The sequence below is a fragment of the Cyphomyrmex costatus genome, unplaced genomic scaffold (genome assembly GCF_001594065.2).
Source record: "Cyphomyrmex costatus isolate MS0001 unplaced genomic scaffold, Ccosl1.0 scaffold1798, whole genome shotgun sequence".
NCBI classification, from domain to species: domain Eukaryota; kingdom Metazoa; phylum Arthropoda; class Insecta; order Hymenoptera; family Formicidae; genus Cyphomyrmex; species Cyphomyrmex costatus.
Genome location: NW_017275822.1, coordinates 59,812 through 73,203, shown reverse-complemented (window position 1 = coordinate 73,203; position 13,392 = coordinate 59,812). Strand labels below are relative to the sequence as shown.

Here is a 13,392-nt window from a genome sequence, read left to right as displayed (position 1 = left end):
CGCGTATATCTCTTTATATAGAATCTCGATTTAATAACTTACACCGGCGTCTAAGGTAGGCTTCCACTACAATACCTTACTGATGAGTCCAGTAGTGGAAGCCGGGACGAAACGCCAAACATTACGTGATATTCTTCGCAATATAGAATATTAGAATATATTATCAGATTTAGATTGACTCTTATTCGCCATTCTCAACGTATTAATTATTGTTTTTATAATAAATTTATCAACTGATAAATTGTTGCTTGTTTATACCGAATATTAACACCTTACTTTTGTTGTTTTTTTATAATATAACAAGCGATTTAATACTTATATTATTATACTTGTATTTAAAAACTTCATAGTAATCGTATTTCTGAAGTATATGGCTAGAGCTTTTGTAATCACACCAAGAAAATTCAGAAATAATATAAAGATTTACGTACATCAAAATTAAAAGAATTGATTTCATTTTCTTATTAGTAGAAGTGTTTTGATATGCTGATATGTTCTGTGGGTGTGTTTTTTTCGTGTAAGTTTTTTATTGTCTGTCGTCACAGGAATCGATTCGAGTGTACTACTAAAACCACCTTGGGCACCGTGCAATCCAGCTGCTTCATCGGTTAGAATCATAAGCAGTTCTTCTCCAAGTGGTCCAAGACAAACTTTTTTTGGTGGTTCACCTCCTCTTCCTTGCATGTGCCTCCTTACGTCAGCTTTTTTTTTCAAAACAGCACTTTTCCAATCTCTCCAACACTACAAATATGTAAATATACATTCAAAAAATAAATATAAATATTAATTGTAACTGTAACTTTATATGTATATCTTAGCCCATTCGTTTGGTTTTTTTATCGGTCCTTTTCCTGAGCAGTTTAAAGCGTTAGCAATGTTGTCCCACATTGCATTCTTGAGTGAAAAGAATAAAATAAATTACGTTACAATTTTGCTAAAAAATACAATGCGCATGCTTTTCCAAGAATTCTCAAAGAATAGATATGAAAATTCTGGTCAGTTCTCTACACATTTTGTGAGCATTTTCTATATCAAAATGTCATTTCATTTATGAATTTTCACTGAATCAAAAAAATATTTATACATTATTATTTATACTCTGTTAGCGATTAACTTTAATTTATTAATTGCAACACTATGATTAAGAGTATATCCAGACAAACTTGCATAATCGCATAAACATATTGCATAAGGAAATAGATTGATCCATTTCCTTATGCTCATAGACCAATCAATTTCCTTATCAATATGTTTATGCAATTACGTAAATTTGTTTAGATAGACCCTAAGTAAGCGCAACAGTAATGGAAATAAAAAAATTGCGAACGACGATAATGATTTATCATATAACTAAAATATATAATATCGCCAAGGACAGGAAGAATCGAAAAGCAAAAACAAAAAATTAGGTAGCAAAAAATGCTTATTTACGTAAAAATTATTATTACTAGCATTTTTGTTAGAAAGAATCTAAATATTAATCATAACATTTTTCTATTAGGAATGATCAAGTAATTAAATGTATATACTTATTATTTTAACTTTGTTTTCTCCACTCGAGCGGAGTCTTCCTCGAGCAAATTCAACATTATCGGACATATACTTTAAAAGCATTTCTTTTTGAGCATTGGTGACATTTATCTTGAACAAATATATTTCTGTAATAAATAATAACATTCAGTCAAGTTCTAAAATATATTTATTTATGAATAAATGTATTTATGAATAATTTATTTATGAATAAATGTATATTACTTTGTAAAAGTTAATGAAACAGTATAGTTTTATAGAGGTTATATTTATCTTAAGGCTGAATAAATTTTCAGGATATCTTGATATTTTTAAAATAGTCTCTCATGTTTTTAAAATAGACTATTGTGTGCAATTTGGGAATTGTATTTGTAATATGTACATCTATTTAATTTTATTATTATAAAATATCAAAACTTACATTAATATAAACATATAAGACCGAATTCAATAGTAGAATTCATTCGTAGCGATGTGTAAAACTGTAAAAGTCGACATAACTAGTATAGTTACTTCACATTTTCATCCGTGAGCTACGTGATTCGGTGAGAATTCTCACGTGAGATCAAAGTGTGAAAATGTGAAATGCGAACCGAAAATTCGTGATAGGCCCCCTGATAATAATGGATGGGATGGAAATGGAGCCGATACTTGACGGCCGGGACCGCCCGACGGAGGCAGGGACCGCCCTACCCCTCAGGTTCGTCGGAACAGCGCGTTCGTAGGTCTTGGAAGTTGTCTTGAGTGCTCGGAAGAGGTATCTCCGACAGTTCGTCCGGCGGCCGGGATCGCCCGGCAGAGGCAGGGTCCGCCCTACCCCTCAGGTTCGTCGGAACGAGCAAGTCTTCGAGTCGGCTTCGGAGCACGGTCTAGGATCGATGTCTAGGAACTGGTGATAGCGGAAAGAGGTCTGGAGCTAGTAACAGGCAGAAGGCAGAAGAAGCCCGAGACGTCGTCGACGCGGTATCTTATACTAGACCGCCAGTCTCGCTCGTAATACTTCAGTCGGTCTCGATATTTTCCGCCGATCGGCTTCTCGTGGGAGAAGGTTTCCGATCGGCGGTCCCAGACAACGGTCGGCATTTTCCGACGAGACTGGCGGTCTCGGCGGCTGCTGTCCCTGTAAATTATTATTAATATATGTACAGGCGCCTTGCTCTTACTTTCGTTGACATCACGTAGGGACGATGCATTTTAGGGGGGCATCGTTACAGATGTATAGATATATGATTTAAATTTTTCTTTAGAGAGTAGTATCAAGTTATCCAGTTTATATTGAGAAAGACTACAAATTTCATAAAAGTTAATAAACAAGAAAATAGATGCCAATAACGGTCGAAGCTGGATCACAGTGCTTATTATAATTGTGTGAATTTTATATACTGCGTATGTAGTCCCCCCAAAAATCGCGACGTTGATAGTTTTTCAGTATTGACGCATACATACTTACTACCGCAGTAATATCACTTACAATTAGTTAAATTGACAAGTAATCTAACAATTTTTGACGCTTATAGCATCTTATTGGATCTTAATAATATGTTTGTTAAGGCCACATTGAAATTTGATTCCCGCGTCCCGCGCCATGTTTGACACGGATTGGCCTACATGCATATGTTAGGTGGCGGCGCTTCAGTCTGAGGAGTGAGCGATTACTGCTGGGAGGTTTCCCTCTCCATTACTATCGTTATTATTACGTTATGTTTTGTGTTACGATTATCACGTTACGTGTATGAAGCGTCAAGCAAAGTTTTGTACGATAAATAAAGTGTAGTCTTCTTCAACACAGGGAAGAGACGGCGTGAGTCATTATTACCTCGCGTAATCATATATAGATTTTGGTCCTTCTAGCCGAATCGAAGCAAGCGATATCACACACAGTTACGATACGATCGAGGAAGCTTCGAGAGTTTTCTCTCGCGCATCATAAGCAGGCTTGTGCGAAACAAAACGAGCCTCAGCATTTTCAAGGATTCTCACGGATCGAGTTGCACATCCGAAGAGAGATTATCTCAGGGTGCATGCATATATCAATTTGCTAGGAAGCATTGAGCGTTGACCATTACGTTTAAAAGGAAACGCCATAGCGTCACCATTTTCTCGTTGCCAGATGAAAATTCAGGTGCGTTCGATAAATAATCGATAAATCAATTCTGCATTTGGTAAGTCTCCATAGTGCTCATTTCACATTCTCTTTACCTACTATATCATTTTACATTGCCTCACATAATCTATTTGTATTTCTGTGTCAATGTTAACAATGCCTGACGTAGAAAAATTAAAGAAACTAAATATAAGAAGAGGTCAGATAAAGGCCTTATGCACGAGAGCGCATAACATTCTCCACTCGGATGCCGTCCGTAACATGACAGTAGAACAATTATCAGAACGCAAGTTAAATTGAAGCGATATGAATGCAATTCAACGAAGTACAAAACGAAATCGAGATGCTTCAGGATTCTACGGAAATGGATGAAGTACATTCAATTGAGCGCGCGGAATTTGAGGAAACATACTATAATATTGTTGCCAGTTTTCAGGAATTGATTATCTCGCAGTGCAACCAATTTTTCAATAGTCGCAACACTTCCTACAGCGAATCGTGTACAAGCTTCAGTCAATAGTTTGAAACTACCCAAGATCGATTTACCATCGTTCTCAGGAAATTATGAAAAATGGTATCCCTTCCACGATACTTTTCAGTCGCTTATACATCAAAACACTTCAATTTCGTCAATTCAGAAATTTCATTACCTGAAATCTTCGCTCAAGGGACACGCTGCAGACATCATTCAATCTCTCGAGGTCTCGGCGGAGAATTACAATGAAGCATGGCAGATGCTGAAAAAACGTTACGATAAAAAGCGCATAATCATACAAAGACATATTAGGGCGCTTTTTCAGCTACAGTCAGTTTCCAAAGAGAATTTCATGAGTCTTTGCTATTTAGTGGATGAAGTCTTAAGGGATTATCTACACTCGTGTTGGTCGAAAAAATGCATTTTTTTTATTGCATATTCTTTAAGTACATAGTCTCGAGAAAACTCTCACAAAATTTTGCAACGATCGGAGCATTAGTTTCGAAGATATAGCTATTTATAGCGCACTACCTGCGACGTCGCCGTTGTGTCGTGCAGCAAGAGACGGAAGAATGGCTCGAAGACAGCAACAAATCGATATTCTGAAGGCTGCGGAGGATACAAAAGGGGTACAATATGGTCCCGGAATCGGCAACTCGATGTGTAAGTTTAAATAAATTAATTTCAACATGAAAGAAACTAAATTGAAACTAACGCGATTATCTCGAAATTGTGTTTTTTCGAAAATGCCTTTGCGGTAGATAGGATTACTAAAAAACTGTCAATCCGATCAATGCGAAATTTGAATCATTTATTTATTATGATAATAGCTAGTAGATGAACGACGGATTTTCAGTTTAATCAAAAACTTTTTTTTACGGCAAATAACTCAAAAAAATTTAACACCATGAAAAATGAACTTTTTGTTTAAACCGTCGCCATTTTTTTAATAATTGAAATTTTGACAAATCCTTCTTTCATCTACTAGATAATACAATATACTAACGAAATCTTTTTACATTTTGATTTCAGATGATCCGTTCTTGAGTAATCTTGTCCACCGCAAGTGATGCTGAAAACTAGGCGCTCCAGGGCAACAGCTGCAGTTCCGCCATTTTAAAATATTTTTTAACAAAAAAAAATTTGACATATACTCCAAAACATGTACTAAATAATACCATTAATAGTTTTTAAATAAATTTTTATTTTGCTGTCGAAAAAAAATCGTGAAAATGTCGTCATTTTTCGTGCTGCGAGTGTATATAACCCCTTAAAACATTTGAGAGCTCTGAAGGCTATTGGACGTCCCACTGATTCATGGGATGACATCATTATCCATTTGATAACCAGCAAGTTGGATCATATCACAAATAAGGAGTGGGAAAACAACATTTTAGACGAGGACATTCCCACAATACGACATTTAACAGATTTCTTGGAACACAGATGCATCCTCTGGTGTAGCGTCGTGTCAATACTGCCGAGGAGATCATCGCATTTACTCATGTGAACGATTCTTGAAATTTTCTCCGGAAGATCGTTTGAAAATCGTCAAGGAAAATAAGCTATGCTGGAATTGCATAAAAGTTTCGTTTCACACAGCAAAAACATGCAAGTCAGGCTCATGTAAAACCTGTGGCAAGAGGCACAACACACTTCTGCATATCTCTGGAGACAAAGAGAATTCAAAGGTTATCACGTCACCACAATCAACAGAAACACTGTCGAGTTCTTTGGCTTTGAATGTCGCGCATACAACGAGATGAGAAATTTCATCTCGAGTTCTACTATCAATGGCAATAATAAATGCAAAGGATTGTCAAGGAAAGCAGCAAATATGTCATGCTCTACTGGATTCAGGATCACAAACCAATTTCGTGACAAAGGATTTAGTACGACATCTAGGTTCTTCAAAGATCGGTCGATATTTCGATCGTTGGAGTCAACAATTCTTGCAACAAGATTAAAAAAACAGTTCAAGTACAATTGAGTTCAAGGCATTATGCTTTCAAGGTCGTCATCGAATGTTTAGTTCTCAACCGAATAACTGAGCGTCTACCCAGTGTCACAATTGATAAAACTGCATTCAAGATTCCGCAGAACTTACCTCTGGCAAATCCAGAATTTTATCGATCCACTGATATAGACATATTGCTGGGTGCTGAAATGTTTTGGAATATTCTATGCGTTGGGCAGATAAAAGAGTCATCAGATTATCCACTTCTGCAAAAAACATTATTTGGATGGGTGATTGGCGGCAAATACCCTGGTAGTTCTGTGCAGCAAAAAACTATCCAATGCAACGCCGATAAAGCCAAATTAGAGCAACTTGTTGAGAATTTCTGGCAAATCGAGCAAATATCCGACAAGCCAATGCTAACTAACGAAGAGAAAGACTGCGAGGAGCATTTCAAGAAAACTTATCATCGAACTCCTCAGGGCAGATTGTGGTGCAACTGCCAATTAAAACAGACAAGCTATAAACTTTAGGGTCATGTTATAACACAGCTTTGAAACGCTTCAAATTATTGGAATTCAAATTGGATCGTTGTCCAGAAATGACGAAAGAATATGCCAAATTCATACAAGAATATTTAGAGCTGAAGCACATGCTTCCAGTAATCACTGAAAATACAAGAGACAATCCAGTCTACTACATGCCACATCATGCCGTGTGCAAGAATTCATTCTACCATCAGGCTTCGAGTTGTATTTGATGCCTCATCTAAAACAGATACCGGTGTATCGCTTAACGACATCTTGTTGGTGGGACCGAACCTACAAAAAGATCTTACTTCCATATTAATTAGGTTACGCTTATGGCAATACGTACTTACAGCCGATGTAGAAAAAATGTACTGGCACGTTCAGATTGATGAGAGTCAGCGAGGACTTCAGAGAATTCTCTGGCGAAACAACAGCCATGAAGAAGTGCAAACATTCGAGTTGGTTACACTAACATACGGCACAGCATCTGCTTCGTTCTTAGCTGTCCGAGTATTTTAAGAAATAGCGAGGTTGGAGCAACAAGAAATGCCAACGGACTCGACTACGATATTGTCCGGCTTCTACGTGGACGATCTTTTAACAGGTGCGAACACTGTTACAGATCTTATTATCATTCGCGATGAAGTAAGAGCCATATTAAACAAGGCAGGTTTTCACTTAAGGAAGTGGGCCTCCAATGAGAGGGCCGTACTAGAAGGCATACCTAATTCAGCTGCAGAGTTTATTTTTAATGTACAAGAAAACAAGACGTTATTCACGCTCTGTTAGCAATCTCGCTGCGCTTACTTGTAGATTGTAATGGCGCGGCTTTACTATCGTTGCCCAAGCGTTCCCGCGGTAACCACGTCAAAGGGGCTTGGTCGAGAAAACGACTGTTTCTCTGATTTTTATACTCTTTATTAAGAAAGCCTCGAGTGCAGGCCAAGACTCACAAACAAATTGCTGTCGTAACACGACTGACGACGCGATAACAAAGTTGGACGGCGAGACGATACGGTGCACGTGTCGTTGCGTTAGAACGGCCATTGATTTCTGGTCCCTTGATCGAAGAGGATTGCGCGGTACACTATCGCGCAGCGGAACGATCCGTGAATTCGGTCGATTTCGTAAGCAGTCGTTGTAGCGGAAGGAAAATTAAAGACGAGTACCGAACACGCCGCCCGCCTTGAAAGGACTGCTTTCAAAATAACATATGAGTTAGTCATCGCAACAGAAGCTGGAATTGCTCTATTGCAATCCAGCTACAACTAAGCATTGCATAAAAGAATGACATGACTTAAGATTAAGGAAGCGAATTAACAAAGATATAATATATGTGTTATCTTAGTCTAAGTATGAAGAAATTGAATCGAGATTTGATATAAACTATAGGTAACTGCTAAACATATAAACTTAAACTAAACGAATGGACGAGTCTTGACTAGGCCTCGATCGGCAGGATCGCTAGCTTGGAAAGTGGCCTCACGTAGAGACCTTTGGCAGTCTTCACCGTTGCGGCGCGTATGATCCCGTCTGGACCGGGATGCACTTCCTGAACCCGCCCCATTGTCCACTGAAGCGGAGCTAAATTTTGTTATTTTATGAGCACTAGCTGATCAATTGACAGCTGATTTCCCTTATTGGTCATCCATTTGGTTCGCGCTTGAAGAGAGTGAAGATACTCGTTGCGCCAAAAATGCTGCCGAGTTTGCTCTACGCGTTGCCACCTTAACAGCTTATTTTCATTAACATTGGTTAAATCGGAGTAAGGAAGATCATTTAATGCCGTGCCAACAAGAAAGTGTTCTGGGGTAAGGTACGCTAAATCGTTAGGGTCTGTACTTAACGGCGTAATGGGACGCGAATTGAGGATAGCTTCTATTTCGCAGAGCGTTGTTTGCATTTCCTCAAAGGTTAAGTTAGCTTTACCTACGATTCGAGCCATGTGGTATTTTGCAGATTTCACGGCTGCCTCCCACAAGCCCCCGAAGTGGGGCGCGTTAGGCGGGATAAAGCTCCACGAAATTTCTAAGTCTCGTAAAAAACATTCAATTTCGGATTGAACCTGCGAACGATCATAAAAGTCGTACAGCTCTTGAATTTGTCTTTGAGCACCCACGAAGGTGGTCCCATTATCTGAGTACATATGCGAGGGTCTACCCCTGCGAGAAATAAATCGCTTGAAAGCGGTAATGAAAGCTTTGGACGTGAGATCACTTACTAATTCCAAATGGACCGCCTTCGTGGCGAAACACACAAAAAGCGAGACATAGGACTTGTGAATTCGTGCGTTGCGGCGCTTTCCTTCACGTAACGAGAGTGGCCCGGCATAGTCGACGCCGCAGTGAGAGAAAGGCCTGGAAATGTTGACTCGATCGGCCGGTAGCGAACCCATTATTGCTTCTGAATGCCTGGGTTTCGCCCTAAAGCAAATTATACATTTTTGTATTATTCCACGAGTGGTGGATCGCAATGATAGTGGCCAAAAGCGCTATCGGAGGGCAGCCATTGTGGCTTGTAAACCTACGTGCAAATTTCGCGTGTGTTCGCGTTCTATGATGCGCTGAGTTAAAAGATGTTTGCACGGCAAGAGCACTTGATGGCATGCGTCGTACGAAAGACTCGAATTTTTCAACCTACCGCCAACTCGCATTAGGCCGTCCTTATCTAAGAAAAGAGATAATGATAGGATACTACTTGAAGTTTGTACAATGCCGTTCTTAACTAAAGCTTGGTATTAGCTGTGAAACGTTTGACGCTGTATTGATCTACAAATATAATTCAAAGCGATCGAAATTTCGTCGTGAGACACGAAGTCAGACACTGCGTAGGCGCGGTGCAGCTTGGAAAATCTCAGGCAGTACGCTATGATGCGGCATATTTTACTTAAATTTGAATACTTATTTAGTAAGTCCCTGACAATACATGGATGGGAGATGGAGACGGCAACTCGGACCTCCTTTCGTTCGGGAAGATCGCTTTCTAAACGCACGAAAACGCTGGGCGACCAGTGCTCTTCATCCCATTTTAAAAATTCGAGGCCGCTCCACCACTTCTCAGTATTGACTAAATCAAAGGGATTTAGTCCTCGTGATAATATGTCAGCAGGGTTGTTGGGAGATGCAATGTGGCGCCAATGCTCGATCTCTGTCAGACGCTGAATCTCACCTACTCGATTCCCCACAAAGGTTGACCACTGCCGAGACGGAGAAGATATCCAATTTAATGCTATGGTCGAATCCAACCAAAGATAAATAGGCCATTGCGAAAACTCCAGTGAGTTTTTGACCTTGTCGATTAACTGCGCTAACAACAAGGCAGCTGATAATTCTAGTCGCGGGAGCGAGATAGCCTTGAATGGGGCGACGCGAGACCTTGAGCATAGCAAGGTAGAGCGATATTCGTTGTGTCCGAGCTTGGTGCGAAGATATATGCAAGTTCCGAATGCACGCTGGCTGGCGTCACAAAATCTGTGTATCTCCAAAACTAGCGGATGGATATTGGATTTAACGCATCGAGAAATTGTTAATTGATTCAACGCCTTCATTTGGGTCTTGAAAGTGACCCAACGCGTGTGAATCTCCTGAGGGACGGATTCGTCCCATTGAATATCTAATTGCCACAGATCTTGCAAAATGAGTTTTGCGACCACAATGACTGGTCCTAGCAGGCCGAGTGGGTCGAAGTATTTTGAGACTTTAGAAAGCATGAGCCGTTTTGATACAATGCCGATTTCAGAGTCAGGTTCGCAAGAGAATTGGAACGTGTCTTGACAATGATTCCACTGCATGCCGAGAATACAAGAGTCTGTAATGTTATCTGTAAAACCGGTTGGGCCAGTTAAATTTTATCTCTAAAGATCTAAGAGGTATACTATCTTTACACTTATTTAATTCTAATGACATGTATCATTTGTGTAAAAGATTTGATATCAACAGTCGGCGTCAAATTAAACCGTTTGGGCCAGTTAAATTCTAAAATAAAAAGTAAAACACAAGTGGTACCTTTAATCTTTAAGAACCCATATAGTACTATTATTTAAATTCTACTAAATTAAAAAGTAAAACTCATGAGGTATCATCTTTATCTTCATACAATGATACATAAGTATATGCCTATAAACTTACCTTTTTAAAAAAAAGGTAGAAAAAAGCGCTAAGAGTGGGTACTGCTGGTCAAAAAACCATTTGGGCCAGTTTCACCAACGTCAACTACTTAATCGACTGTGAAACTGACCAATCACATTTGCTGTTTAGTAGAACCATCTTTAAAAACCTACATGATTTTATCCTTACTTACTTAATTCTAATGACATGTATCATTTGTATAAAAGATTTGATATCAATAGTCGGCGCCAAGTTATTCTACCTTATTACTTACTTAATTTTAATGACATGTATCATTTGTATAAAAGATTTGATATCAATAGTCGGCGCCAAGTTATTCTACCTCATTACTTACTTAATTTTAATGACATTTATCATTTGTATAAAAGATTTGATATCAATAGTCGGCGCCAAGTTATTCTACCTCATTACTTACTTAATTTTAATGACATTTATCATTTGTATACAAGATTTGATATCAACAGTCGGCGCCAAGTTAAATTCTACCAAATTAAAGAGTAAAACACAAGTGGTACCTTTAATCTTTAAGAACCCATATAGTACTATTATTTAAATTCCACTAAATTAAAAAGTAAAACCTAAGTGGAATTATCTTTATCTTCATACAATGAAACCTAAGTATATGCCTTTGTATTCTTATTAAAAGATCTTGCTATTCGAAACCAAGTGACTTAATTCTTCTTTAAAAAAATTATATCACAATTAATTTAAAAACAAAAGGAAAAAAATTTATTTAAATAGAAAAATTTTTTATGTAAAAACACTTCGCGCTGCTCTAGTTCTCGATCTCGATGTAATAAAATACAATAATAAAGATACGAAACATTTTCACGAGAATTAAAGTATTTAGTGTGTATATATTCGTGTATATGTATGTGCGAGTGAATTGTATCTCAATCCCAATATATACTAACGTCATAATAAAATTATATATGGATGTAACATTTTGTATAAAAGAGATTAGAAACTACGAGGGTTAAAGTATGCAGTCTGTATGTATATTCTCGCGTACAGTATATGCGAGTGACATACATAAAAAAAGAAAAGTAAGCTGTATATTTATTAATTAAATGTAGCATTTAGAATATGTTAACTATAATTTTTAAATTATCATTACCTTTACATATATTTGTATTAATTATTATAGCTTTTAGATAGTTTTTATTGTTTGTCTTATTCGCTCTAGCACAGCGCGAAGTGTTTTTACATAAAAAATTTTTCTATTTAAATAAATTTTTTTCCTTTTGTTTTTAAATTAATTGTGATATAATTTTTTTAAAGAAGAATTAAGTCACTTGGTTTCGAATAGCAAGATCTTTTAATAAGAATACAAAGGCATATACTTAGGTTTCATTGTATGAAGATAAAGATAATTCCACTTAGGTTTTGCTTTTTAATTTAGTGGAATTTAAATAATAGTACTATATGGGTTCTTAAAGATTATAGGTACCACTTGTGTTTTACTCTTTAATTTGGTAGAATTTAACTTGGCGCCGACTGTTGATATCAAATCTTGTATACAAATGATAAATGTCATTAAAATTAAGTAAGTAATGAGGTAGAATAACTTGGCGCCGACTATTGATATCAAATCTTTTATACAAATGATAAATGTCATTAAAATTAAGTAAGTAATAAGGTAGAATAACTTGGCGCCGACTAATGATATCAAATCTTTTATACAAATGATACATGTCATTAGAATTAAGTAAGCAAGCATAAAATCATGTAGGTTTTTAAAGATGGTTCTACTAAACAGCAAATGTGATTGGTCAGTTTCACAGTCGATTAAGTAGTTGACGTTGGTGAAACTGGCCCAAATGGTTTTTTGACCAGCAGTACCCACTCTTAGCGCTTTTTTCTACCTTTTTTTTTAAAAAGGTAAGTTTATAGGCATATACTTAGGTTTCATTGTATGAAGATAAAGATGATACCTCATGGGTTTTACTTTTTAATTTAGTAGAATTTAAATAATAGTACTATATGGGTTCTTAAAGATTAAAGGTACCACTTGTGTTTTACTTTTTATTTTAGAATTTAACTGGCCCAAACGGTTTAATTTGACGCCGACTGTTGATATCAAATCTTTTACACAAATGATACATGTCATTAGAATTAAATAAATGTAAAGATAGTATACCTCTTAGATTTTTAGAGATAGAATTTAACTGGCCCAAACGGTTTTTTTATCAAAAGCACGCACTCTTATATATTTTATGGAAAAAATCCATATTATATGACAAGATAATGAAATACAACGAAAAAGATGAGTAGTGAGGATGGGAGGAGGGAGAGGAAGAAGAGGGAGGAAGTGCAATGTATCGTAGAATTTAACTGGCCCAAACGGTTTTTTATCAAAATAAGGATAACATCACGTAGGTTTTTAAAGATGGTTCTACTAAACAGCAAATGTGATTGGTCAGTTTCACAGTCAATTAAGTAATTGGCGTTGGTGAAACTGGCCCAAATGATTTTTTGATCATCAACATATAAACTTACGACTATGTGAAATATACAATACTACTGATTGTGATGATGGTTGGTTTGGTCAAAAACACGTTCTTTTATTTGGAGATCTGCTTCAGTTACCTCCTGTACTTGAAGATCCTGCTTTTATACACTTGACAGAAGAAAAAATTCGTAAATATCTTGGTTCTTTAAGTGCTACT

At 37.1% G+C, this 13,392-nt stretch overlaps 2 protein-coding genes across 2 annotated transcripts in view; both read right to left on the bottom strand.

Moving 5' to 3' along the window:
- Positions 1–8,190: 8,190 nt before the first annotated feature.
- Positions 8,191–8,991, bottom strand: LOC108772093 (uncharacterized). Its single transcript, XM_018537549.1, has one exon. It carries the CDS (start codon positions 8,989–8,991, stop codon positions 8,191–8,193), a length of 801 nt encoding a protein of 266 aa, XP_018393051.1.
- Positions 8,992–9,333: 342 nt separating this feature from the next.
- Positions 9,334–13,392, bottom strand: part of LOC108772092 (uncharacterized) — a 10,207-nt gene continuing 6,148 nt past the window's right edge. Inside the window, exon 2 of the mRNA XM_018537548.1 lies at positions 9,334–10,415. Within this exon, the coding sequence (XP_018393050.1) occupies positions 9,334–10,415 (1,082 nt within the window). The remainder of the gene's footprint in view (positions 10,416–13,392) is intronic.

Excerpts from the sequence above, each read along its gene's own strand:
- LOC108772093 (XM_018537549.1), bottom strand. The coding sequence starts at position 8,991 with ATGGGTTCGCTACCGGCCGATCGAGTCAACATTTCCAGGCCTTTCTCT.